Genomic DNA, 27453 nt, shown 5'->3' on the forward strand with positions numbered 1-27453 from the left:
AATCTTTTTAGGAAGCTGAGTAATGCAAGCCCACTATTGAATAGATACTTATTAAATCCAGAGCATAAATATGAATCTTTGCCCACCAAACCAAGTTGAGAATAACTGTGAAATGGGCTTTGAAGGGGGGACTGATCTGCTCAATTTTCAGACTGTGAGAGCTGCTCAAAGAAAACCAGCTGCCTTCATGTTAAGGAAGAAAATTAACTTCTTAATTAACATTTGTTTTCCCGTCTAAACATGATATTGATCAGGGTAAAAGCTAAAGGTTTCTCATCAGCTGCATTTATCGTGTGTCTTCTGAAGTTCAGGCGTAGTGCTGGAATTCTCTGCACTTGTTTGACTCCTTAAAAATGAGGAGCTTCACAACTCTGCACAAGCGCCCAGCACTTAGTGGCTGCCGAAGGCTTTTTGGAGTGCAGGGGAAGCTGCTGAGCAGGCGTTGCCTCGGAAATCGGGATGGAAACCTCTGTAACCAGACCGTGACACCAGGCTGTGACAGAGCTCTCTCGTGGGGGAAGAGCTGCCGCCTTCCATCAGGTCAATCAGTGCAGTAGGATGACAACAAGCGGACCTGATGTGGCAGTAAACAGGCATAATAGCTGGGTGACAGTGATGTCTGCACCATGGAGGGGTTTAATCCGTCCTAACAAAGCCTGACTTTACGGGGAACTGCAGTTCCTCTCCTGGTGCAATTCTGCTCTTGCTTTCAGTGACTTGGGGGGTTCTGCCAGAGCCCAAATCCAGGGACGTTCACGCACGTCTGCCTGGGGGAGAGTCTGGAAAGACTGGCTCTTAAACTGACAAAACGACACACTGCCAGGCCGAGCCCTTCCCAGGCAGCGCGATATATTGACAAATAGACCTGCTCTAATGGACACAGACTGTCTGCTCGAGCGCCGGCTCGCCAGCTGGCTATTTTTGTGGGGAGTGATGGAATATACGCATGCCTCCTGAAAAATGTGGTGTCGCAGAGCACTCCATCTCTGCAAGTGTCCTGTCGGTATGGATGGAGCCAGGCTCTTCTTGGTGACAACCAGTGACAGGACAAGGGGCAATGGGTTCAAACTGGAACACAGGAGGTTCCACTTAAATTTGAGAAGAAACTTCTCCATGGTGAGGGTGGCAGAGCCTGGCCCAGGCTGCCCAGGGGGGTTGTGGAGTCTCCTTCTGTGCAGACATTCCAACCCCCTGGACACCTTCCTGTGTAACCTCATCTGGGTGTTCCTGCTCCATGGGGGGATTGCACTGGATGAGCTTTCCAGGGCCCTTCCAACCCCTGACATTTTGGGATTCTGTGATTCTGGTAGCTCAGAGTCTTCTGTCAGTCCTGGGGCTGTTTTACCAAAACTCTGGAGTCTGGTGATGCCACCTGTGTCCTTTTGAAACACCCACTGTGGGAAGCTCTTTGGAGAGGCCGTGGTTAGAGCTGTTTGCTGGGCAAGTGGAACATATTTATGAGTTAGAACGAGGGAACAATATTATATTTTGAATTGTGGAGCGGTCTTGTGACACAGCTGACTTCTGGAGGACAAAATGCATGGAAAATCCTTTTGGGGACCCCTTATAAGTGGAAGTGTCAGCAGCTCTCGGGCGTTGCGGTCTGTCAGGTCCAGCACTCTCATTGCTTCCGTGTGGCACTCACATATTTCTGACCGGAGGAACAGTTGTCTCCTTGGTTGCTTTTGCCATTAGTTCTCTTGCTTGGCTGACAGCCATGGGGGCAGCTCTCAGCTGTGCTTGTCTGACACTGCCGACCTCTAGGCCAAAGTTTCCAGTAAGACTTTGATAGCTGCGTTTTTATTAAATGCGCCGCTCTCTGATAACTCTCCCTCTGTATCTTTTTCCTTTTCAGTTTACGATTAAGCCGTTGGACAAAAAGATTGATGTTTTTAAATTCAATTCGTCAAAGCTGCGTGTGAATAAGCTGGTAAGTCTATAGACAGAGTCATTTTTATTGCCTGCGGCAGTGGTTTGTGCCAGCAGTACGAGACGATGTTCTTTTGGGGCTTCTCCTTCGAGCGGTCGGGGGGAACGTGCTGACCTGGCTGGACTGGAGATGTGGTTTGGTGTAGTAGTTACTGCTCGGTCACAGCCTCTAGAAGAGAAGGGGAAGCTCAAGTCAAGCTCCTTCACAGCCCCTCTTCCCCTTCTCCTGTTTTTGTGCTCCCTTCCTGAGCTCTGGGGTCACAGCTGAACCAGCGTGGTGGAAGCTCTTAGTAAGTAAAACTTTCTTGTCACCCCCATCTTTGCTCCAGATCCCGGATTCTGTGATGTAGATCTCCCTGTTTTGGGCTGCACCCTCATCAGAGTGGCAGTCCTGTTTTCTCCTAGGCTGATGCCCTCTGAGCACTCTCCTTGTACAGGATGGAGGGGGTTACGTTGGGCTGTTCTGTTCAGTGTCGAGTTACAGACCAACTGCTGTTCTGCATTTGGCATCTGGAGGAGCTTTCATCCAAATTCTGTAGCAGCTGTGCACCATGTGAAGTTGCACAAGGGACCTGCAGAAGGCAGAGAGGGATATTTTTCCCATCCTTATAAGCAAGGGAGGGGAACTTTGCTGTCCTGGTTGTAGGTTGTACTTCACGTGCCCTAGGGACATGGGGCTGCCTGACAAAGGCCTGGGTCGCTGCATTCCTCAGATCCATTGTGCTGTGGCTCCTCTGACTCCAGAGAATTTATTCATGACTTGTGAAATAGAAGATGGGCACGTGAATCAGGCCTTTAGAAAAGAATTTATAAACCTGCGTTTATTGCTGGGAAGAGCTTTCATGCTTCTGTGCGCCCACCCCTTTGCTACCCCTCCTCTAGTATTGCCGCCTGCCTTGTCTTGCTCCTTGAGTACCAAAGGAAACCTCGTTGGTGCTCAGAACCCTTCAGCACAGGTATCTGGAGATGTCCAGGGAAGTTTGTGATAGGACTTCTGTTTGTGTGGAGTCTCATCCAGCATGAAAAGTGGGTTTCCATCTTCTTTTTAATCTCAGTGCTTTCAATGTGCAGTTAGGAGAAGGTTCATCTTGAACCTAAAGAAAGGGAGCGCTGAGAACCAGGGAACTGACCAGAGCTGTAAAAGTCTTTGTTTGATTACTTAGCCTGATGCCTTTTTAGGGCTGGTATAAAACTTGTCAGAACTGTGCTGGACGCACAGAAAATTGGTCTGTGCAAGAGCTGCTGGCCAAGGAGCTGGTGTTTGGGCTGGGACGTGGCTCTGTGCCCCTCCACTGGGTCTGAGAGCTCCCGGGGTTTGCCATCGGTGGGTGGAAGTGCTTACAAGCACCAAACCAAAGCAGTTCTAGTGGGTTTTGTGTGTCAAGAATCCAACCCGCCTCATTGTCACCACGTGTACAGCTGTTTCTCTCCGCTCTTCACCCTTGACTGGAACAGATTCTTCAGCTGTGTATCGGAAACCACGACCTCTTCATGAGGAGGAGGAAGGCAGACTCATTGGAGGTCCAGCAGATGAAGGCACAGGCCAGGGAAGAGAAAGCCAGGAAGCAGGTGAGAGACATCTATAACTAGACCATGAGCCCAAATCCAAAATGCAGATGAAATTGGGGAGGAACAGTCTCCAGAACAACACCAAGCGCACGGAGCAGCTTTGAGGGATGGTCCAGCTGAACGTCTCTTTTTAGTAGCCTGTTCTCACCTCACCAGGTGTCCTAACTTGGCTCTGGGGTTGATGGCAGCCTGGCAACCCCAGTCTGGGCCCTGCATGCAGGAGCAAAACTGGGAGGACGGGAGGGAAGGGCTGATCTGGGTGTCCCGCAAGCGCGTCTGCATCTTCCCCGCCTCGGTCACTGGAAAGATGGAGCGTGTTGGGGTAGTTGCTTGTAATTAAAGCAGGGGCTGTGAGGGGGAGCTGTGCTTTGCCGTAGTTCTTCGCCTCGTTTTCTAATTACGCGGTGATGGAATGCACGCCGACGTTTCGGGGCGTGCAGCCTGCATGCTAATTTGGCGCTGGCCTCCTTTATCTGCAGCAGGTCAGCCCAGGCGGCACAAACGGCTCTTTGGAGGCAGCGGGGTGTAGCCAATGAGCATATATCAGCAAATTGGATTGTATGAATCATTGTTTTCTGCTCGTAGACCTTTTCTACTCACTGAAACCCGCACAGCTAATCTGAGTACTGGTGCTTAGAATATCAATGTCCCTTTTGCACTGAAGCCGCTAGATAGCAGCAGAAGAAACCTAAGCAGTCGTTTGCACCAGGAGGGCCTTCTGCTCCAGGGATGAAGTTAATGGGCTCGAGCGTGTCCGTGTGGCGCTGACGTTGGGGTTGAGGTGCTCGGCTGGACTGGGGATGTGATCTGGTTTGTCTTGCAGGCACCTCCTGAAGCCGTTCTCCTTCCCAGAGCTTGTGGGGTCGCAGGAGGGGACGAGAATCACTGTAAGGGTGACCAGGCCAGCTCCTCTGGGGACAAAGGGCTTTTTGTGTCCCCCAGGGGTTGCTCTGCTCCGTGAGGAGTTGACATTAGTGGAGCAAAAGATTCTCCTTGGAAGGAGCAGCGTAGTGTCCAAGTGCTTGTGGCTTCAGACGCAAGTTTTGCAATTTTCTGAGGTTTTGCTGCGTTTGAACAAGAGCAGGAAGAGCTGAGATGCTGTGCTTAGGTGAGGGAGGTGACCCACGGGCACTGAGACCAAGCGGCAGCTTATCACTCCAATCCAGAGCGCTCGTGCTCTCTGGGAAAGGTTGGGCTGCTCCTTGTGCTGTCTCGCCTGCTCGCTCCAGGATTCACCATTGTTAACCGATTCCAGATCGTCCTTTTATATCGGGATTTCTCATTAATGGAAGTCCTGAGTGAGATGCAGATAGTGATGATAATTAACGAGGGGAACCTTTAATAGAGGGAAGCAGAGCCGTTAGAGCAGCGGGCATCCTGCTTGCAGAACACAGCTGGTGTCCGAGGAGCGGAGAAATGTGTCGCACTCGCTTCCCTTATTAAACCCGCGGGTGGGCTGTGCAGTGCTGAGTCCTTGCTGTAGCGTGGAGATTTATCACGCGTCCATCTCTGCTGCTGGAGCACTTGAACTTGGCGTGTTAATTAATTAGCCCGACGGCTCCCTTTGGGCACTTGGCTAGCGGAGAGGCGGCTGTTGGGCACGTTCAGTCTGCACAAGGCTCTCAGCATCTCTGGGAAGGGGTGACAGGGTCTGCTGGGCTGTTCCCCCCCAGGAGAAATGTTGCTGTTCCCTGCACACCGAGCTGGAGCGGGAGAGTTTGTCTCCTCTAGGAACTGATAGAGGGGTGGTCGTGCTCTTTGTGACCATCCCTATAAATGAGTGGAAGTGAAATTTCCCACATGCTGCGGGAGATGTAACAGCTATCCATGTCCTTCAGCCTCCTGCCGTGCAGTGCGTCGATATTATAGAATCATATACTCATAGAATCATTTTGGTTGGAAGAGATCCTTAAGGTCATCAAGCCAACCATAACCTAACTCTAGCACTAAACCGTATCCCTAAGAATCGCATTGATTCAGTGACCATCCCCTGTGCTGGGACCTGGGGAGGCCAAACCGCAAATCCTGGGGTCAGTTCTGGGCCACTCATGTCAAGAAAGAGCTTGAGGTGCTGGAGCGAGTTGAGAGAAGGGAACGGAGCTGGTGAGGGGCTGGAGCACAAGTGTGATGGGAGCGGCTGAGGGACCTGGGGGGTTCAGCTGGAGAACGGGAGCTGAGGGGAGACCTGATCTCTGAACTGCCTGAAAGGAGCTTGGAGCCAGGGGGGTCGGGCTCTGCTCCCCAGGAACAAGCGCCAGGAGCAGAGGAAACGACCTCAAGTTGCACCAGGGGAGGTTGAGGTTGGATGTGGGAACAATTTCTTCCCCAAAGGGCTGTGGGGCATTGGAACAGGCTGCCCAGGGCAGTGCTGGAGTCGCCATCCCTGGAGGGTTGGACAGACGGACATGAGGTTCTCAGGACACGGGGAAGTGCCGGGGGGGGCGGGAACAGTTGGGACTCAATCTTGAGTGTCTCTTCCAACCAAAATGATTCTATTTGATGTTTTGAAGATGCCCTCTTGCCATCTGTTCAACTTGCTGTAACTCCAGGCACAGCTGGAGCTCTTGGGACCCTCCTTGCCTGGATCAGCATAGGAGGGGCTGTCTGGGGACATGATCACCTGCAGGGCAGCTTGTGGGGCAGTGCTGTGGGCAGCAGCCTGATCAGAGCGCAGGGGGCTGTCTCAGGAATGACACTTGTCATTGCAGGAGCTGGGTGCGTCAGGTCACCCCTGTTTAGTGAAGTTCCCCATGTTAATCAGCAGACAGGAGGCAGCCGTGCAATCCTCTGCTCTAACCCCACATACTGACCCTTTCTCACCTTGTGGAAAGCCTCCTAATGTGCGTTATTCCTCCTTGCTTTCCCCTATCCCTTTTTCACAGATGGAACGGCAGCGCCTGGCCCGAGAGAAGCAAATGAGAGAAGAGGCTGAGAGGACGAGGGATGAGCTGGAGAGGAGGTTGATGCAGTTAAAGGAAGAGGCAACGATGGCCAACGAGGCTCTGGTGAGTCTCCGGAAGGTTGTTCCTCCCTCTTTCCATTGCTGAAGCGTTTTAGGGAGACACTAAGTGTCCTATGGCTGTTCTCAAAATGCTGCTGTGGATGGTGATCAAGAGGCCAGATGGATTTGATTTCATCCTGCTGTGGGAGCAGCACAAGAGGAGGATTTGGTCCAGAGCCTGGGCACATCCATGTCTTGGCTGCGGAAGGCTGGAAGGGAGGGACGCTGGGCCACGCTCCGGGGGTTGGGAGCACTTATGGGGAGACATTCAGTACACTCGATGGCTTAACGTGCCTTATTTCTCAGATGAGGTCTGAAGAGACAGCAGACTTGCTGGCTGAGAAGGCTCAGATCACGGAGGAGGAGGCCAAGCTCCTGGCTCAGAAAGCGGCCGAGGCCGAACAGGAGATGCAGCGAATCAAAGCCACGGCCATCCGGACGGAGGAGGAAAAGCGGCTGATGGAACAGAAGGTGCTAGAGGCAGAGATGTTGGCACTGAAAATGGCGGAGGAGTCGGAGAGGAGGTCAGAGGGTACAACCTTGCAGCTGCCTCTGCTTTGCTTTCCAGCCCCTTTCTGGCTCAGCCCAGAGCAGCTCGTGCCTCGCGTTGTCCGTCCAGCGGTTCGCATTGAGCCCTTGGCCTCCTGTGCGCGTTCAGCGGCAAACGACCCTGTGGCTCAGCTGGTTTCTCTCTCCATCTCGCTGTTTGTCACAGCCGGGTTGTCTCCGGCTGGGAAATGGTGCTGGCAGAGCAGTGGTGGCCCTGAGCTTTCCCCGGAACGGAGCTGGAGACCCTTCTCCAAAGCCTTTATTTTATTCTTTATTCTGGATGGTACATCAACATTCCCTGTTCTCTCTTTATTCCTCTATTTGCCTCTCAGTTGCTCAGTTCTCCTCACCGGTTGTGAGGTCTCTGTTTCAGGTTAGCCTGAAGGTCTCCCTAGCTCCCGGAGTCCTTATTTCCCATTCAAACTGGTGTTTCCATCCTCTTGATCCCCGAGCCCAGGTCCCACGCTGCATTTGGTAGCGAGCAAGTAAAAGATCATTCTTGTTTCCTTCCAACCGATTCCTCCTTTCCGTGTGAGAGCTTGCTTGGTGTCAGCCCTTCTGCTTGGATAGACACTGCCCTTGTCCTTCTCTTCTTGCCTTGGTCTCTATCTTGTGAAGTCTTCACTCAAATTTTAATCCAGCTTTCTTCCCACCTTCAGCTTTCTCCTTGTGGGGGGTGGTCCTTGAGCTTCAGGGGTGAATACTAGTTCTGGAATAGTTGGGCCCTGCAAGCAGGCAAAGCTGTGCCATTTTGGGTGCTTTTTCCTTTTCGAATGTAGGGAATAATCTTTATTAGAGACTTACTTGTCAGAAAACTGCCTCTCCTGCTGTAAGGCTGAGCTTAACTCTTGAAGTCATTCTCCCCGTCCTGGCATCTCAGCACGCTTCTCCAGCCCTCCGCCTCGCTCATTGATTCTCCAGAGCCCATGTCAGAGCTGCCCTTCTGTGGCTTGGAATTTTGTGCTAATTAAAACGTCCCACCTGAGAGAGGCTCTGGTGTTGCCCTTGCTCACACAGTTTCCTAGTTTAGGTCTTGTTGTGGGACAAATCTCGGCCTATTCTGCACCTACACTGTAATCCTGCTTCTCCATCTTCTCATTCCTCTCGACTCCAATCTGACGGTTGCCTTTCGCTGTGTTTCTTGCAGAGCGAAGGAGGCTGATCAGCTAAAGCAAGACCTGCAGGAGGCTCGCGAGTCTGAGCGGAGAGCAAAGCAGAAGCTTTTGGAGATCACCAGCAAGTCGTCTTACACAGTAAGCATCATCTGTATTGTCGTTCCCCATTCCCAGCCTGTAAATGTCCCCTCTGCTGTAGCCAGAGGAGTCCCTTGTCTCCGTCCCATCGAGGACAGGTACGAGCTGTCTCATCGCATTGATGCTCAGAAACCCTTGGCAGTGTTGTCCTGTTCATCCAGGCACCACATCACGAGAACGTCACTTGGCTCTTTTATTTGTTTCCACCCCTACCTACCCTTCTTGTGCTACCAGAACAGGGGAGCTGCTGGGGAAATTAAAGGCAGCAAACGTTAAACCAATTTAACAGCCATGTCAGATACACGCTTTAGTAGCACGTGTGGAGTGTACCAGCTCGTAATAGCCTTTAAAATAGAGTTAAATACTTACAAAACGGAGGATGTCCTTATTCTTATTAGGTGGGATAAACTTTGTTCAGAACCTGTAAATTCATTATTTGGGCATAAACCAGACACCGCACCTCTGTGTGCTGGGAAAAAACTTCTTGAAGGGAGATTATTCCATAATTACCCATTAAGAGGATTTCACACCTTCGTCTGAAGCATCTGGTCCCGGTTGCTGACGGGGACTGGAATGCCGGAGTAAATGATCATCGCTTCGATCTGTCTGGTGGTTCCTGCCCTCTGCTTCTCTAATTGTGCTGCCAGGGGGACAAAACCCATCAAGTGTCCCCTCCGCGCAGCTCACACCTGCTCTGGCTGCCGCGCGGTCCTGCGGGGAGATGGGGAAGAGCTCGGCAGCTTCAGGAATAAACTCACCAGACGTACGTGGGAGTTATTGACTCGTCTAGTAGTGAAGTTTTAATTGGAACCTGCAGGCTCCTTCCCCCCTCCTCTGGAAACGTTAAAGGAGCAGATGGAAGAGGGCTTGAGATGGAGTAATTTTTCAGCCCCATACTCTCAAGTTCCCTGCAAAAGTGCTCAGAAGCTTTTAAAGCCGTCAGTCATGGAAAATAGTTGGGTGCTCTTAGCTACGGGATGCTCGGTCAGGTGCCAGATAAAGCTTAGCCTTGGAGTGTTCTGTATTTGACAAGACACTGGGATTCTGGGATCCACTGGTTCTTTAGTACTGGGTTTAACTTGTGCACAGGGTGAAGTGTCCTCATTGAAACCCTCCTGCGTGGCTCCATCAGCCATGAGGTGGCTGCCGGTGCCGAGAGGGGATATGCTTTTTTGGCAGATTCCCCCCACGCGGCTGCTTCTCCTCCTGCCCCTGCACAGGCTTGGTCGCTGTTGTTTCCCAAGGTCAGGAGGATGCGAGTGCGACCGTTGTGCCCGTATCCAGGTGACAGCACCTTGCTGGGCTCTTCCAGCGCTCAGCACAGAACAGACATGGAGCTGCTGGAGAGGGGCCAGAGGAGCCACAGGAATGATCCGAGGCTGGAACAGCTCTGCTGGGGGACAGGCTGAGAGAGCTGGGGTGTTCAGCTGGAGAAGAGAAGGTCCAGGGAGACCTTATTGTGGCTTTTCTGGACTTAAAAGGGGCTGATAAGAAAGATGGGGAGAGACTTTTGAGCAGAGCCTGTAGTGATAGGACAAGGGGTGATGGTTTTAAACTAAAGGAGGGAGATTCAGGCTGGACATGAGGAAGAAATTGTTGCCCTGAGGGTGGTGAGAGCCTGGCCCAGGTTGGCCAGAGAGGTGGTGGCTGAACCATCCCTGGAGACATCCCAGGCCAGGCTGGACGGGGCTCTGAGCAACCTGAGCTGGTGCAGATGTCCCTGCTCATGGCAGGGGGGGCACTGGGGGAGCTGGGGAGGCCCTTCAACCAAAACTGTTCTGTGATCCCCTGTTCACCTGCCTCGCTCCTCCTGTCTCCTGTGGCCTCTCTTCTGGTTCTGCTGTGTGTGTGTGTTCGGGGCAGACACGTGAGATGTGCTGAGATCCCGGTCCTGAGCACCGCTTCAAAGAGCTGGATTTGTGCAGCCCGAGGGGGAAGGAGCCCAGGTGGCCTGAGGGATGAAGCAGCTTTGAAAGCTGCTCTTGGGTGGCTCATGTCCCTCAGGTGAGCGGCAGCTCTGCCATTCCAGCTCCTTAATGAGGGTGTGATGCTGAGTTTGCCCTTTTCTGAGGTCCCAGTGCTTATGCTGATCGTCCCTGGGCACTGAAATCTTGACAGGACTTCACCTGGGGGGACGAGCAGGAGAGGGAGAGAGTGGATGGATATAGACGCACAGAGTCCTTTAGGTTGGAAAAGACCCTTAAGATCATTAAGTCCAACCATTAATGTCTGTGTTGCAGAAAAGGCAAGAAACGGTTAAATATATAATTTTTCTTTAACTTTCCAGTTTCCAGTCCTGGTTCTTTAAAGCTCATTTCAGTGCTTTTTTAGTCCTTGAAGCCCAGGCTGCTTCTGTGATGTGACTGGTAGGTGGTGCATGAGAAACAAGACGTGAATCTGAGTCTCGGGCCGTCAGGGCTAGGAGAGCAATTCATTCTTTACCGGCTTGGCAGCGGCTCTTTCCCTCCTTCATTGCCCTTCAGGTCCCGCTCACAGCCAGACTAGAGGCAATTGTACCTTCTCTGCTCCTCTTCACGTAGCAGGTGGTTGTTTCGGGCTCGCCCAAATTCTCGAGCAGCGAAATAAAGGCAGCGGCAGCACCAGGAGGAGCAATCCCCTTGGGGGAAGCCTCACGACACGACTTGTGCCTCCTCTGTTCTCGCTGGTCTCGCTGGCTCCGTGACCCTGTCAGCCTGCTGCTTGCCGCTAGTAACGGCAGGAAATTGCTTTAATGCCCTGATGGGGTTATGCAGTTTGTTCCAGGTGAGGAAGCACATAAGGGAAAAGGTCTGTGTCCCCTTCGTCACCCTGCATCACCTGGATTAAAGATCTCCGTGCCTTCTGGAAGGTTTGCCTGGCATTATTGCAAACGGCAGGGAAATGCTTTGCTCCAGATATTAAGCCTGTACCATCGCAAGCCCTCCGCAGGCTCTATGCTCTTTCCTTGCTCTTCCTCAATGCTACTGCTCTCTGACCACCAATTTTTTCATTGCTTCATGAAAGAGTGATGCTGAGGACGGGCAATGAAGTGGCTGTAGTGACCCTGACAAACTGGCACCTGTATTTAGTGATTGCAGCAGCTGAAATCCCTGCTCAACTCTTGCTGCTCTTGTTCGGGTTTGTTGTTTTTTTTTTTTAAACCCTAACAAGCTTGTGCTGAAGGAAAACAAACCAAAGCTAAAGGTTGTTTGAAGGCCAGCAGGGCGGTTCTGCCGGCTCCCCGCATGGCGCAGACCGCACAACCTGCGCTGGGAAGGGCTTTGCCAACACCCATGTGCCTCACGGGGACGGCACCTGCATGTCAATGGGATGCCGGGGTTGAAATCAGTTAAGTGCCTTGGCAGAGCTGTCCCCTCGCCTTCAAGGCTGGAATTTAGGTACTCGGCTGTGCCTTGCAGCGCCCACTCCAGCATTAATGTGGCTGCATTCTGCGCTCCAGCCGTCGCGAAGGGGAGTGAGAAATCGCCTTTCCTTCTTGTGCCAGCCTGACTTACCTGGAGCGCTCCAGGCGGCTTGAGGTGCTGCCTTGTTCGTGCTCCTACAAGGTGTTTGCATTCTGGCTTCGCCCCCGCAGGGTGAATGAAGTGTCGTCCCTCTCGAGTGGGGGACGAGCCCCGGCTGTTTGTGCATTCCAGGCTGGCGGCGAGGCCAGAGGCAGGTTATTGTGCAAAGTAAATCTGCCAGCGCCCCGGTGCTAGCGGTTCTTGTTGAAGCGGAGCTCACTGCAAACAATCACAGTCTCACAGTATCACAGTATGTTTGGGATTGGAAGGGACCTCAAAAGATCATCTAGTCCAATCCCCCCATGGAGCAGGAACACCCAGATGAGGTTACACAGGAAGGTGTCCAGGCGGGTTGGAATGTCTGCAGAGGAGACTCCACAACCTCCCTGGGCAGCCTGGGCCAGGCTCTGACACCCTCACCATGAAGAAGTTTCTTCTCAAATTTAAATGGAACCTCCTGTGTTCCAGCTTGATCCCATTACCCCTTGTCCCATCATTGTTTGCCACCGAGAAGAGCCTGGCTCCATCCTTGTGACACTCACCCTTTATATATTTATAAGCATTAATAAGGTCACCCCTCAGTCTCTTCCAAACTAAAGAGCCCCAGCTCCCTCAGCCTTTCTTCATAAGGGAGATGCTCCACTCCCTTAATCATCTTTGTTGCCCTACGCTGGGCTCTCTCCAGCAGTTCCCTGTCCTGCTGGAACTGAGGAGCCCAGAACCGGACACAATATTCCAGATGGGGTCTCACCAGGGCGGAGTAGAGGGAGTGTCCCAAATAGGAGAAAGGAGAGAAAGAAATAACCAGCTGGAGTACAAGATCTGGTTTCTTGGGACAAGTGCCCTAGAACCATCCACCAGATTAGAGCAGCACCATCTCCTGCCATCCCCCAGTCCAGCCTGCTCTGGGCTCATTGGTTTTGTTCCAGGAATCCCTTAAAGCAGGAAGGAGCATCTGCCAGAGAGGTGGGTGAGCTTTTGGATGCCGGGCTGGATTTCTTGTATCCAAAACAAGGGCTGGGCAGCAATTCCGACTCAGACCCATGAGCGCGGTCGGAAGCCGCTGTGCCGTCCTTGTCCTGTGCCGCCGCTTCGACCTCGTCTAACGCATCAGCAGGGTGATGATTGGAGTCGGGATGCTTTTTCTCTGCTGGTAATGAGCCCATTTAGTAGAGTTGTGACAATTTTTGACTGAGAAGGGTCATTTCTTTAGGGGAAGATAAAAATCGGAGGGCCTGGCAGCATTTTGCAGGAGGATGAAAGTCCCAAATCCTTGCTCAGGTGCGATGCGAGTGATTCCTGATGTTATCTCTGCATTTCCAGCTCAATCTAGCACTGGTTCCTAAACACTTGGAACTGTAAGTTAAAAATAAGATAAAAATGAACATTAAATAGCTGTCAGAGGCCTCCCAAGAGGCAGCTTGTGTCCAGCCCTGTTTTAAGTGGCACAGTGATGATAAAAGCTGGACTTTATGTTTTGTCGGTAGGTTTTGAAGGCACGCGGTGTTTTGTCTCTTATTTACTCCCGTGAAGAGCAGGATCCCAGTAAAGCAATAGCTCTGAGTTGAAGAGCAAATTTTGAATGGAGCAAGAGGATCTTGAGGCTGCTCTGGTGCTTGGGCTGCTGGGCTTGTTTGCTGCTCTACCCTGCAGCGCCTTGGAGTGTTTGCCATCTTCTGCGTTAAACGATCCCCAGCTGAAAAAGAGCTGAGTAATGTGCTCTCTGGAAAGTCTGAGGCTGGTTTGGACAAATGAGGTTGTGAGTAGTGTTGTGTCAGGGGTACAGGTGCCCCTTCCCTTTCCCTGTGCAAATTATAGAATCATTTTGGTTGCAAAAGATGCTCAAGATCATGGAATCCAACCATAACCCACCCCTGTCCCTGCCTCATGTCCGTCTGTCCAGCCCTTCAGGGATGGTGACTCCAGCACTGCCCTGGGCAGCCTGTTCCAATGCCCCACAGCCCTTTGGGGAAGAAATTGTTCCCAGATGCAACCTCAACCTCCCCTGGGCAACTTGAGGCCGTTTCCTCTCGTCCTCATTACATTGTTAGTACGTAGCACCTTGTGCTCAGCGTTGCTCTGATTGCACCTCTGTGTTACAGAATGTTTGCTATAGGAACACTTGTGTGGCCAAAATGGTTAATTTGTGCTGTGCCTCTTTAGCAGTCCATGAACTCGAGTACGACGGCGCTGCCGACCGACCTGCCCAGCTTCAACCTCATCAGCGAGAGCCTGTCCTTCGACTTCAAGGATACGGACATGAAGAGGCTTTCCATGGAAATCGAGAAAGAGAAGTACGTGTGTCCAGTGCTGGGCTGTGTGCCTGGATAGCGGTGGGAGGAGAAATTGTACTGGGGCTGGATGTGACTTTTATGTTTCGAACGAGCAGGTGAAAGGGGGAGAAATCCTTTGGGTTCGCATTTACCTGGTCGTTAATTAATAGCTCTGCCCAGAACATGATCTAACTAGTGAACGACCAGGTGGGGACCTGGTGTCACAGATGTGTCTCTAATACCTGCCTAAGGGCGAGTTTAAGCGCACTGAGCCTTGCACCGCTCAATTCCTCTCTGAATGATTAACCTGGCTCTTGCTTAGGCTTGAATTATCCGTGTCGGTAGGAAGAGTTCTCAGTCTGCTGGTGTGCTGAGCTATTGCAGGCTGGTGCTTATGCATTTACATCGCGTCCAGAGAATGTAAAGACAGCAGGATCCTGCGCTAACGTCCCGCGTTAGAGCTTTAACCCCTTTTTCTTGGAATCTGTGTCATGTTTATATATAAAAAGTGCGCGCAAGCAAGTTAGGATGCGATTACGAGCTTTGATCTTGTGTTTTCCTGAGGGTGCGAGTGTAGCCCTCGAAATTACAATTTTAGCAGAAATCAAAGCAGATCAGATTTTAATCTCTGTAGTAATAATGAGCTTTGTTCATCGATGGGTGGTAGATCAAAGCTAGGAGGGCTCTGCCACAGCGCCCCGGCCAAAACTTCCCGGGGCTGGGATGAAACACCCCTGGCTCCCAGAGGGTGGATTATTTTGCCTCAGCTCAGAACCGTCTCCTGTGTATGAAACAACAGACCGTGCGCTTGAGACGGAGGTTAGAAACTTCTCCTAAAGCCAGAAGGAAAAAGATAGAAGCTGCAAATCGCAGGATAATTCCCAGTTCTGTACCCAGGTTGCTAACTAGGTCATCCCGCTCTCCTAAGCAGGAAGAGCTTGGCGCTGCCAAACGCTGAGAGCAATAACCAACATACTTTTGCCAACTTCTCCGGGACTCTTCACCTTCCTTGTGTGCTGAGATAAACCCCCTACAAATTTTGGCACCCCAAATAGGTTCTTGTTAGTCCGCTGGTGCTGGGACCTGGGTCTGGGTGTTTAATCACAAGTACGAGGCTGGCAGGGTGTGATTTTTCTGCAGTTGATGCTTCGAGTCCTGAGAATGGTTTGTGGGGTTTTTTCCTTTCTTTTTGTTTGTTCTTTCTTTATCTGGGAGACCTTCTCCTCTGCTGGGCATGCTGTGTGCCTAAAAAATACCCGTATTTTGGGGGCGGTGCTTGCTCCCACACATTCTCAAGCTCAATGTCTCTAAAACGTGGGAAGTCGGTACATCGGGGTCCTGCCTCTCTGGGAGGATTCGTGCCTTTGATTTTCAGAGCTGGCTTTGCAGAGTAGGGCAGCGCCGCTTAAATCGCTGCCTTGTAGACTGAAACGGTGACATTAACCCGTGTCACACTGCAGCTTCGCTCGGAAATGGGGAGACTTACAGACACCATCCAGCAGCTCTGGTTTGGCTTTATTTTTTATATAGCATCACTTAGAGTTTTGTTCTTGGGTCAGCTGCCTGGGTCTTCTTTTTAATAACAAGCAAATTGCTCAGAGTAGTTTAGCACGTGCTGTAAATTAACGTTGTCGGTTCCACACACTATAAATGATGAAGAGAGGGTTTTTCTGTTCTAATTCCCTTATGGGCCGCCACGAGATAAAGTCGGTGCTAACCCAGGACTCTTGTGTGTGTGCCAGGGTGGAGTACATGGAGAAAAGCAAACACCTGCAGGAGCAGCTGAACGAGCTGAAGACGGAAATCGAGGCGCTGAAGCTCAAGGAGAGAGAGACGGCGCTGGATATATTGCACAACGAGAACGCCAGCCGGGGCAACAGCAAGCACAACACTATTAAAAAGGTATCGGACGGCTCCAGTTTGTATCTCGCCTGATGAAATCCTTTAAAAGCAACACCAAAATAACCCTTCCGTTCGGTTTAGCTTTTGCACAAGTTGTTATAATAAAATTATTTGGTCTAGGCTCTCTTCCCCGGCTGCTTAGCTTTGAACCAGGGTGCAGAAGACTGAGCTTCTGGTGGCCCTGGCTTGTGGTTGCCCCAGCCGAGCCTTGTCCCTCGGCGCTGTGGGAAGGGATGCAAAGGCTTTGAGGTTTCAAGGTCTTGCTGAACCTTAACCAAAGCTGCACAGGGGTGTGTTAGGAGAGATCTGCCACCCCAGCCACCCCAGGAACGGGAAAAACCCTCCCTGCCTATTGCAACCGTTCCCTCCAGGCATTGCAAAGCCGCAGCGCTGAGCTTCTCTGGTGAATAATAAGGGCAAAAATCCTCCTGATTTACAAACTCTCGGTAGAAAAAGCCGAAAGCATCATCCTCTCTTTTAATCTCGAGTAACCTATAGTGCAGCTTCAAATACTAACAGCAAAACCTTTCGCTAGTGGGGTGTGTGTGAGCTCTCTGCTCCCTGTGCTCGGGGCCTGGGAACCACTTGCCTCTAGAAATGCGGTTCAGATGAGTAGTTTAGCCCAAAAGTGAGGACGGCCGGGTCTGCTCGCCCGGGCTCACACCTGAAAGGCCACAACCTTCTTTATTTTCCCTGTTTCTTAGTAGCTCTGCTGTTGTCCCAGCTGGGCTCAGCGTAAGGAGAGGCCGGGGGCACATCCAGAATTGGTACGGTGGGATGTCGTGATCAGTCCCGGTCACCTGCAAAGGGTTTTACCCTGCAAAGGGTTTTATCCTGCAAAGGGGTTTATCCTGCAAAAGGTTTTACCCTGCAAAGGGTTTTACCCTGGAAAGTCAGTTACCCGGCTCTGCTCGCAGCCTTGGACAGGATTCAAATACCCGTACGGCATGGGCTGCAGGCTGCGGTAACAACTCCGGGTTGTAAAAACAAATCCTTCTTTCTTTCCCCTTCCCAGCTGACAGGTCCAAAAGGATTTGAAAATATCAGTTTGTGTCGACTTTGATGGCTGGGAGTCGCTAATCACTGAATTGGGGCAGGAAAATGAATCCAGCGGGTCTCACTTTCCCATCTCCCCGTGCTAGCCCGGGGCTGTTCGGGCTCCTGTCCCACCAGAGCGGAGAAGCTGAAAATCTTCACAGGCCCTTTTGTCATCGTAGAATCTGAGCGCATTGCTGCTCCCAGTGGGTTTTGTCAGGTTTTGTCTCTGTGCTTACAGTCCTCAGTTTAAACAGAAAATGCTACATTTTCACATCTGACAGAGACAAGTTCATAGAGAGCTGATGGCCCCATTTGTCTCACTTAAAGAAGGTGGCTGGGCGATCATTTCGCCGCCTGTCAGCGCTTGTCGCTGTCATCGGGACTGTGTGGTCCATCCCGCTGCCTCGGAAGCTGGAGCCTTGTCCTGTCCGCTCCCTTCAGGAGGGACCCGAGCCCGCCCGGCTCCTGCGTCTCAGGCTTTTAAATAACAGTCTGTAAGCGGAGCACATCAGAATAAAATCACAGACTGCTTGTGTTCCTGTCACCGGGAGGTCAGGAGGCCTTTTGTCTTTGCAGTTGTGATGGAAAGGAAAACTCCAGACGCTCAGAATGGGGCGATGCTGGCAGTTTGGCAATACTTCAGCAATACCAACCCTCTGCCCCACCTGGAAGCCGCTGCTCACTTCAGCGCTCCGGGCAAACCGTACCGATCGCACGGGTGCCCTGACGTTGCTCGTATCACAGAGGATTCTTTTGTTTTCTGTTGTCGTTGTTCATTTTATTTTGCTGGTTTAGCCTCAAGCCCAGGGCAGAAGACCTATCTGCATTTGAGAGCCCCGAGTCGGTTGTTGGAGGTACTCTGCGTGGGCGCTGGGCTCGCTGGCTGCCGCACTAACCCTGCATGAGCTTCCCCGCCGGTGCTGCCACCCCCGCGCCGCTCCGGTGATGGTGACAGTGACACTGGGGTCCCCGCGGCACAGCCCCCTGCATGTCGCAGGCCCTGCCCGGCTCTCGCTCCCTCGGCAGCGTTCGCAGCCTCCCCAGGGCCGTTTTTGCGCCCGATCCTCCGCGCTGGGAAGCGTCTTTCTTGGCAGAGCTGAGCTGGCACGTCAGCGGGGGAGCGCAGGCATAGACGCGTAAATAATTAAACGCGCCTGTTTGCGCTCTGCTCCCGGTGGCTGGGAATCTATCGGAGGTGCGGGGTGGCCTTTGAAGATTTCTTTAATGAAGTAAACCAGGACCTTGTTTGCTGCAGAAAGAAATTCAGGATTTTAAAAAAAAACAACAAACACCAAACCAACCCCATCAGCTCTTTGCTGCCAAAACTGTCATAACAGCCTCAAAATGCTCCGTCTTGGAGCGGAGCAGCACATGGATGCGTTTGAGAGGTGTCACAGGAGCACGAAGCGGATGGCTGAGGATGGTTCTTGGGCACGGCTGTGGCTGGGGGTGGCCCAGGGGGACGGTGCTTGGTCACCGTCACACCCGGGGACACCGGCTCTCTTAACGCCGCGTCTCTTTTTACCGGCGCCTGCTTTCCTCCCAGGATTTGTCCTCAATGGGTGTGCGTGCGGAGCATCGCCTCCCTCCTTCGGGAGGACGACTTTGGGGAGGCTTTTGTGCTCTTTCCTCTTGCACACCCACAGGGTTTAGCGAGCGTCGAGGGGTAGCGCTAAGGGAAGAGCTGACACGGATCCTGCAGTAGCAGCGTTCGCCAAGGCAGGTGGTGGCAAAGCTGGTGATTAAGTGCCTTTGGAAAAGGCTTTTGTTCCAAGTTCCTGCATGGTGGGCACGTACAGCGGTTCCCAGCACCTCTGGAGCTGTGTGGCGGAGGCAGGAGGATGCCGGAGCTGCAGACGTCTCCCTGGCCGGTACCCAGGAGCGATCAGCACAGGTTTGTGCTGTTCTCGAATGGTCCAGCCCTCCCAGAGCTGCAGGCAGCGCTGTAAATCACCCCAGTTCGGGTTTTGTGCCGCTGCCAGCCACCCTGGGGGGGCTACAGGTGTTCCCCAAGACCCGTCGTTCGGTGTTTCTTTGGGAAGAGGGACAAAGAGACTAAAATAAAGGGTGACCCTGCGGGTCCCGGACGCCTCGGGGGAGGCGATGGATCTTTCTGGGGCAGGCTGGTTGTGCTTGAAACCCACGCTCCCATCCCGACTGGCTCAAGGAGCTCCGTAGCAGGTGAAATTGGGGCGAAATCCACTTGTGGCCGCAGCACGAGGTGGAGAAGTGAAGCCCTGGCGGTTTGTGCAGAGACTAATCCAGCAACTGGGAGCGATTTGGAGCCGGGGAGGAGCCCCCGTAATTAATCCAGATTCGCAGCAAGTGCTGCAGTGTGACCTCTGGGTTTTGCTGCCTGCCTTTGAAGACGCCCGCGAAGTTTTTCATGTTTAATTACGTGGTTAACATGCTAATCCTTTTTTATGAGCTCTGTGGGCACAGCACAAGCGTCTCATCTGGAAACCGATTTCCCTTCTCCGTAGCGCTCTCTGCCGCGGGCCGGCGCTGCCGATTCCGTCTGCCTCGGCTTCGGAAGGGTTTGCCGCTTCGAGAAGATGAAAAACCCACTTCTTCCTCGCGTTCTCCGGTGTAGGAATGCTCCCAGGACAGGCTGCAGCTCTAAAACACAATCAGGTCGTTCATTCCAGTTGCTTTCTTCTGGCACAGTCATGCTTATTTACTGTGATTTAAGCCCTTTGAAGTCTCCAGGCAAGGAGCAAATCTCCACGCCTGTTCCCAGACAAGCGGCTTTGCCCTTGAGCAGAGCTCTGGTCCTTCGAGGATGGGCTTGGCCTTTCCCTGCCAGGCTCTCTTTTTCTGGGTCACAGCGTTGCTCCGGGGCTCGCGGTGCGGTGGGATGCGGTGAGCTCTTGCTGATGATGCTCTTGCCAGCTCCTCTCCTGCTGATCCTGGTTGCAGTGCAAGTGTTGGCGTCGACTCAGGTTTTTCCCGTCATCGAGGCACTTGAGGTTTGGATAAGCTACTTCAAAGCTGCTTGTTTGTCAGCAGTAGACTGGTGGGGCTTGCTCCATCATTGAGCCATGAGTGGTCATGTTCTGCCAGGTTCCTACAGACGCAGCATCGTCTCCTGCAGGTTTAGGCAACGAGCAGCTGCCGAGCACGGAGGGGCAAACAGGGCAGAGCAAAATGGACTGTGTGGGTTTGTCTTCAGTCCTCTCACCTTCAAGACATAGAACCACGGAATCATTTTGGTTGGAGAGATGCTGAAGACCATCAAGTCTAACCATTCCCTCACCCCTAGCACTGGCCAATGTCCTGAGAACCTCGTCTCCGTCTGTCCAACCCTCCAGGGATGGTGACTCCAGCACTGCCCTGGGCAGCCTGTTCCAATGCCCCACAGCCCTTTGGGGAAGAAATTGTTCCCACATCCAACCTCAACCTCCCCTGGCGCAACTTGAGGCCGTTTCCTCTGCTCCTGGTGCTTGTTCCTGGGGAGCAGAGCCCGACCCCCCTGGCTCCAAGCTCCTTTCAGGCAGTTCAGAGATCAGAAGGTCTCCCCTCAGCTCCTGTTCTCCAGCTGAACCCCCAGGTCCCTCAGCCGCTCCCATCACACTTGTGCTCCAGCCCCTCACCAGCTCCGTTCCCTTCTCTCAACTTGCTCCAGCACCTCAAGGCCTTTCTTGGGTAAGCTCTGGGGTGTCCCCTGCAGCCATGTGGGGACACTGGTGGGTTAGCGATGGACGCTGCCATCCCAGGCTCTCGTGATGCTGATAGGAAGCTGCTGTGCCACCCCCAAATGTTGCTGGGGAGATGGAGAACTGTGACCATTTTGGGGCAGAAGGGTGTTCATGTGCCTCTGGAGCTTCATCCCGCAGAGGGAGGTGACCAGCATTATAAATACTTTGCTCTGGGAGGGCAGGAGGGATCCCGGTTGACACAGGTGGGTTCATCCATCCCCGTGGATCCTGTGGCATCCTGGACACGGGTGAGATGCAGAATTGCAGCTTTGCCGTGTCATCACTCTATAATCCACCCTCTGGGACAGGAGAAGGCTACGACCACCAGGGACATCCCAGCAGGAGCAGCACCAGCGTTTCCATCCCCTGGGGAGCTGCGAGAGGAGAGAGAAAATCTCCGAACACCTTTTGTGAGCGCAGGAGGAGCCGGAGGCGCGTCCCCCGTGGGTCTCACCCGCTCATCCCCGTGTCCCCTCCAGCTTCGTTTTCTCCTGCCTCGCTTCTCGGAGCTGGGAAGTGAAACTCCCTGGCAGCCAAACTGGGACACGGCAGCCGCCTTTCCTTGTTTACGAGGAGCGAGAGGAAACGTCAGGCCTATCAGCTATTTTCGTGGCATCCTTTGAAAAGCGTTTCCTTCAACTGGAGCGTCATCTTCTTTTCTTTTCAAGGCGCTCATCAAAGCCTCGGAGGCTGGGGGGAGATGTTGTGCTGAGGAGAGAATAAACGGCGGCGTGGGAGGAAGAGAGAAACGGCCAGGGGTGGGGAGGGAAAGTTCGGAAAGGTTTTGGTTTCACAAGTCAGCGTGGGAATTGGAAGGTCCGGCTGGCCGGTGGGGACCAGGCGGGGATGGAGAAGGACGTTGAGGGGAGAATAAAGAGGATTTAATGGTTGCAACGCCAGGTGCTGATTTATCAGGAGCCGTAGGTCTCCCAGCAGCAGCAGATGTCCCCAGCGCGGCGTGGGGCGAGGTGATGGCATTGGGGGTGGCACAGGTCACCCTCTGTCACCTCCAGCCTGGCTGGGCTGCAGGATAAACAACCTCTGCACGTTCCTGGGGAGGATGGGGAAAGGCTGATGGGATTCCCATCCCCTTCTCCCCCGTCCCATCCCGGTGTGAGGGGAGGACACAGCCCGGGGAGTTCTCGCTGCTCTCCTTGCCCTGCAGGAGCTCTGTGCCCGCGGTTATCGCGTTAGCCGCTCCAAAACACCTTTTCCTAGGAGGGACTGATTGGGTTGCTTTTGTTTGTTTTTCTTCAATCAAATCAGGCCTGGGAAGAAGCAGAGCTCAGCGGAACCCCAGCGCAGGAATGCAGGGAGCGGGACTCTTCCCTTCCTCGTTTCTTGATTCATTTGAGCTCTGGCCGCTTAATTGCGCTTCCCTCTCTCTCTCTCTAAATTTTCTTTGATGGCTCTGGTAGCGCATTGTGGAGCCCACCCTCCCTCCTGCAGGAAGCAGATTATCATAATACTGCTGGTAAATCAAGTTTTTTCCCCCCCTCTCCGCACTGACGAGAATGTAACTCGCTCTTAATCACCCTGCGCGGCGCTGCGCTTTGGGTACGTGTATTTATTTATCTCTCCTCGCCCGGCTGGGCAAAGCGGAGGTGCTGGGGCTTTCCCCCCTGGAGCTCACCCGCCCGCAATGGCTCAGCAGCCAGGAAAACAGGAGGCAAAGAAAGAAAAAGGGAAGGAAAGGGGGGAGTTTTCCCTCCAGGCACGGCGGAGGTGGTGGAGAGTCAGTGTGCAGTCAAGAGCAATTTAATTTCCTCCCTGTGTATTCATCTGCCTGCCTGCAATGGGATGGGAGAAGGCAGCTGCCCGCGAGCTGCCGGGTGTCCCTGGTGCCACGAGTCCCTGGTGCCAGCGGTTCCCAGAGGTGCCATCGCCCTGGGGACAGTGGGGGAATATCAGCCCCTTCCTCTGGCTGAGCCCCCGCTGAGGTTTTAGCTACAACCCAGCTCCTGGTGATGGGAAATGGGGCAACTGTGCCCGGATCCCGCTGGGGTGATGCTGTTGTAACACCCTCGGGTGACTGGAGAAAGACAGATGGAGGCTCCTCTCCGAGAGCCGAAACGCGAAGAAATCCTCCTGCCCGGCCAACAGCGCTGCAGGAGCCTCTTGGCTTTTGGAGAAAGAGCCAGAGTGTAACGTGGGGGCGAGGAGAGATGGGGGTGAGGAGAGATGGGGGATGCCTTGAGTTAGGGTATCTGCTGTCACCAGTGAAATTCCTGCAGATATTGCCTTTCAGGTGGTGAAATATGTCGGGTGCCGAGCGCCAGGGAGCAGCAGGACGTGGCCCTCTTGGAAATGCAGCGCTCGCCCCTCTCTGTGACACCCGGTCTCATCCAGACCCATCCTTGCTCCCGCTCCCTGTGCCCCCGCAGCTGGGCTGCGCTTCTCGTGCTCTGCTTTCCCCGGATAGGTAAAAAAAAGCAGCATCGAGCATCTCAGGAGCCTTTGAAGGTCACGGATGAAAGCCCCGGTGAGAGCGCAGGGCTGTATCTCTTCTCTCCCCGTGCCGGTGCGGGATGCCCCCGGAGCTCAGCCGGTGTCCCCGGCTCTGCCGCAGCATTTGCTCAGGACCGCGCGGCTCTGGACACAGCGGTGTCTGCCCCCGGCGTTGCTTTGGGGTTGCCCAGCCCTGCTTTGAGGCACCCCAGGGCTGCGACAGCACACGGGGATGGATGGAGAGCTGAGCGTAGCTCCGGGCGGAGAGCAGGCTCAAAACAGTCAAATCTCCTTGATAAGCCTGAGGGAAACATCTTCCCTCTCTGCCTCAGCCGTGGCTGCAGTTGGCTCCTTTCTCTTCTCTGTCGGAGCGCTGGGTTTGCTGGGGGGGCCTGGGGGCATCTCCCCTTGTTGTGTTCTAACGGAGCAGAACCAGGAGCTGCCGTGGGCTGGCGGGGCGGGGGGGGTGCATGTCTTCTCCATCCAGCCTGCAGAACAGATCACTTTAGTGGCTGGGTGTTGGGCAATACATCGCTGGTGGGTAAATCATAGAATCACAGAATCAGTTTGGTTGGAAAAGCCCCTCAAGATCACCGAGTCCAACCATAACCCACCCCTGGCACTGCCCCATGTCCTGAGAACCTCATGTCCGTCTGTCCAACCCTCCAGGGATGGTGACTCCAGCACTGCCCTGGGCAGCCTGTTCCAATGCCCCACAGCCCTTTGGGGAAGAAATTGTTCCCAGATCCAACCTCAACCTCCCCTGGCGCAACTTGAGGCCGTTTCCTCTCGCCCTGTCTCAATGTCCCTCCGTGGGGTGTCTGGCCTCCCAGAGGTCTCCTCTGGTGCGACGGGGAAGTGAAGCTGCCCCGCTGGGCTGTGGTGGGTGGTGCAAACACGTGGGACGTGTCCCCAGCCCCCTGTGTCACCCACCGCCCGTCTCTGCTGGGACTGGGAGGGCAGGACCAGCTGTGCTCATGATGTCCGCTCAGGTTTTATACGCCAGATTTTCTGGGCTGGGACCCAGCCAGGCGCCTGCTTGGGATCACGGGCAGGATCGCTGCTGCAAGAGCCGAAATGCAGCCGCCCCGGGGCTGTCCGTGGGGCTGGACCAGCCTGGGGCTGCTCGCACCTTTTTTCTTCCCACCCCAGCCTTGAAAAAGAGTCAAGTTCTGTGCCCATGGCCACAGAACCCCTGTCCAATGTCAGCCACCCCGCTCTGGGGGGGACGCTCAGGAGGACGAGATGGCCCCGGAGGTGCTGCCAGCACACAGTATTAAGTCCCTGCAGAAATTTCCTCTGCAATACAGATTTTTTTCAGCCTGGCGCGAGAGCTGGGAAGGAATTACCGAGGCAAGGCCGTGGGAGGGGGAAGCTCTTGGCAGCTCCGTCGCAGGGCTTAACTCGCTGTAACGGGATCCCAGGATCCCTGCTTCAGCAAAACCGGCGTCCCCGGCAGAAGGCACTGCCGCTTAATCCAGCTGAAACGAAGCCTTTGCAATTAGCCGGCTGGTTTGGCAAACGCCTGCGGTGATTTGGCAGCTGGTGGGAAGGTGGCACCTCTCCCACCATGCTCCTTTGGGTGCTTATCTGTAAATCCAGTGATTTTTCCCTCGCCGCTGAGGATGTTTCTTTCATCTTGTTTGCCCTGCTAGGAAATGTGCTTGTGGTTCCTCCGTGGGGTGTTATTTTTTGGGTAGGTCTGCAAGAAGCTGTTCTGGGCTGGGTTTGCAGGTCCTGCAGCGAGGACTCTCCAGCTCCATCATCCCGTGGGCCGCAGGGGGACAGTGTCACCCCCGCGGCTGTGGGGACAGCGGTGACAAATGGACCATGCTCACCCCGTTGGGGTGATGTGCTGGGTTTGGACGTGTGGATGGGACAGGGGACGGTCCCGAACTGCGGACAGAGAAACGTGTACCCGGTTGGCCCAGGGGTGTTGGGGACGCTGTGGATTTAGAGCCGAGTGTGGTTCTGCCTCCCTCCTCAGCCCGTGGCGATCGTTTCCCCTCCAGCTTTGCAAGAACCTCATGTGTCCCCCCACCATGTTTCTCCTCCAGCTTTGCCAGAGCCCCCCGTCTCCCCACCCTCAGGCCGTGGGGAGGAAGGCGCAGCCGGACCCCAGGGGCGCAGTCCCACACCCAGGACTGTCACCTTTGCTCCTGGCTCCTCTGTATCCCACAGCCTGACAGCTGCAGCCACACTAATTACATTGATTAGGTCTGTGGCCCCTCAGCAGCCTTTGCCTGGGGGGCAGGTGCTCCCCGAGCCCCCCCTTGCCTGCGCTTTGCCCTGGGTGCAGCCGGGAGCTCACTGCACGACACCCCCGCTTCTGCCTGCCCGCCTGTGTTCGGAGGGGCCGGGGCTGGGCCAGGAGGGGGTAAAGACACCAACTGCCTCCTGCTCAGCCCCGCCTTGGGGGGGAAACCTTATGGGAAAGAGGGGGGTCAGCCCCGTCCCCCTTCAGCCGCCCCCTCTGCTCTCTTGCAGCTCACCCTTCAGAGCACCAAGTCCCGCGTCGCCTTCTTCGAGGAGCTCTAGGACACGCCGGCTGCCCCGCACGCTGCTCCGGAGCTGCTCCCCGGGACCGGGATGCCCCAACCAGGGTGGGGGGGCCGGGCATCGCCCCCGGTCCCCTGCCAGCCTCCACATGCCGATGGACTCGGGCCCCGCTGCCCATGGACTGTGTGATGTTCTGTAGATTAGTGTCCCCTCATCCTCCTCCCTGCCCTTTTTTTCCAGCCTTCTTCTTATTTTTCTAGTGTAGTTTTTTGGCTCAGCCCTCCGGTTATTCCCCCGGTGCCGGGGTGGGGGCTGCAGCCGTGCCCCCCAGCCTGGCAGCCGGTGGAGCAGTGTGCCGGGGTGTCCCTGGGCAGGGATGCTGTGTCCCCCAGGGAGCGTGGGGCTGTCCCCAGAGTGTCTTCTGGGGGAGTGCGGTAAATCAGGGGGTCACGGGGACCTCGGGCTGTGGGATTGGAGCTGCTGCTTCTCTGGGGCGAGGAGGTGGGGGGAGGAATCACAGAATAAGGGTTTGGGGTGAAGGGCCCTTCCCAGCTCCCCCAGTGCCCCCCCTGCCATGACAGGGACATCTGCACCAGCTCAGGTTGCTCAGAGCCCCGTCCAGCCTGGCCTGGGATGTCTCCAGGGATGGTTCAGCCACCACCTCTCTGGGCAAGGAGGGTTTCTTCCTCCTCCTCTTTCTCCTCCTCCTCTCTGCAGGGATGAGGAACAGAACAGCTAGTGCCAACCAAATGAAACCTTTGCTTTTCTTCATTTGCCTGCAAACTGTGACAAACCTGGGCAGCTTGAGGCCAGGGGGGCTCTGGGCTGGGCTTTCACTGGGTGCCTAGGTCTGGCACCCCTGAATGTGCTGTGGGGCCACCCCAGCTCCTCCAAGCCCCCCGGGGGTGCTGCTGTCCCCGGGTGAGCCATCCTGCTCCTGCCTGCCATACGCGGGTGCCTTTGCTCCAGCTCTGACCCCCCTGGGGGACGGTGACGCCCTCACCTTTCCTTCATGTCCCAAATCCCTCGCTCGGGGGAAAACCTCCCTCCCAGCTGAGATTCACCATTTAATGGTAAATCCCCCGCAGCCTCTCGGGACCCCCAGTGCCCCCTCCCGCCCCATCCCCGGACCCACAGCCACCCCGGCGGCTCAGCCCAGGGCTCGGTGTGTTGGAAATCGTGTCCTGAACCCTTTCTATTTAAAACCGCGCTGCCTCGGATCGACTCCCCGCGCGTGGCTGCGATTCGGCGGCCGCGGCCCGGCACAGCCGCTTCCCCATCCCCCCGGACCGTTGGAAGAAATCACCATTTTCTCCTTTGTTTTAATAAAAATTCAGAGCACTAGGAGGGGGAGCTGGGACTTGTTCGCTCTTTTTTCTTCGGGAAAACCTCTCGCTGCCGCATTTCATGGTTTATGGGAAGCACAGCTGCAGCCCTGGGATCCCTCTGGCAGCTCTAGGGGGGTGGGATGGTCTCCCCTCCCCATCGCTCTGGGGTCCCTCTTGGGGACCTCGTCCCCCTCCGTCCCCACTTGCAGCAGGTGCCCTTTTCCCTCCCAGGTTTTGGGGTGCCCAGGGGGGCTGAGCCCCGTGGTTTTTCTCCCCCGGCTCTGCCCGACGCTGCCTGATCTCAGCCTGCCTGGAATAAATAAACGATGCGCTGCATTGACCTCATTTTTAAAATTAATTACTGATAAAACCCCTTTGGTGATGTGGGGACCCCACTGAGCTGCCGGCCCTGAGCCGGTGCTGCCAGGGGGGTTCACCAAAGCGTTGTTGGTGCTGAACACCC

General features: G+C 54.4%; 1 protein-coding gene across 4 annotated transcripts in view; it reads left to right on the forward strand.

Moving 5' to 3' along the window:
- Window positions 1–27007, forward strand: part of NF2 (NF2, moesin-ezrin-radixin like (MERLIN) tumor suppressor) — a 51107-nt gene extending 24100 nt beyond the window's left edge. Inside the window, exons 9-17 of one of the 4 annotated variants that reach the window (XM_082066655.1) lie at window positions 1856–1930; window positions 3385–3498; window positions 6381–6503; window positions 6806–7023; window positions 8196–8301; window positions 13968–14098; window positions 15820–15979; window positions 17813–17871; window positions 25651–27007. In XM_082066655.1, the coding sequence (XP_081922781.1) occupies window positions 1856–1930; window positions 3385–3498; window positions 6381–6503; window positions 6806–7023; window positions 8196–8301; window positions 13968–14098; window positions 15820–15979; window positions 17813–17848 (963 nt within the window). In that variant the 3' untranslated portion in view covers window positions 17849–17871; window positions 25651–27007. The remainder of the gene's footprint in view (window positions 1–1855; window positions 1931–3384; window positions 3499–6380; window positions 6504–6805; window positions 7024–8195; window positions 8302–13967; window positions 14099–15819; window positions 15980–17812; window positions 17872–25650) is intronic. The other 3 variants (XM_082066656.1, XM_082066653.1, XM_082066654.1) reach the window with 3 other exon arrangements.
- The last annotated feature ends 446 nt before the right edge of the window (window positions 27008–27453 follow it).

Source organism: Streptopelia decaocto, assembly GCF_964273445.1.
Source record: "Streptopelia decaocto genome assembly, chromosome: 15".
NCBI classification, from domain to species: domain Eukaryota; kingdom Metazoa; phylum Chordata; class Aves; order Columbiformes; family Columbidae; genus Streptopelia; species Streptopelia decaocto.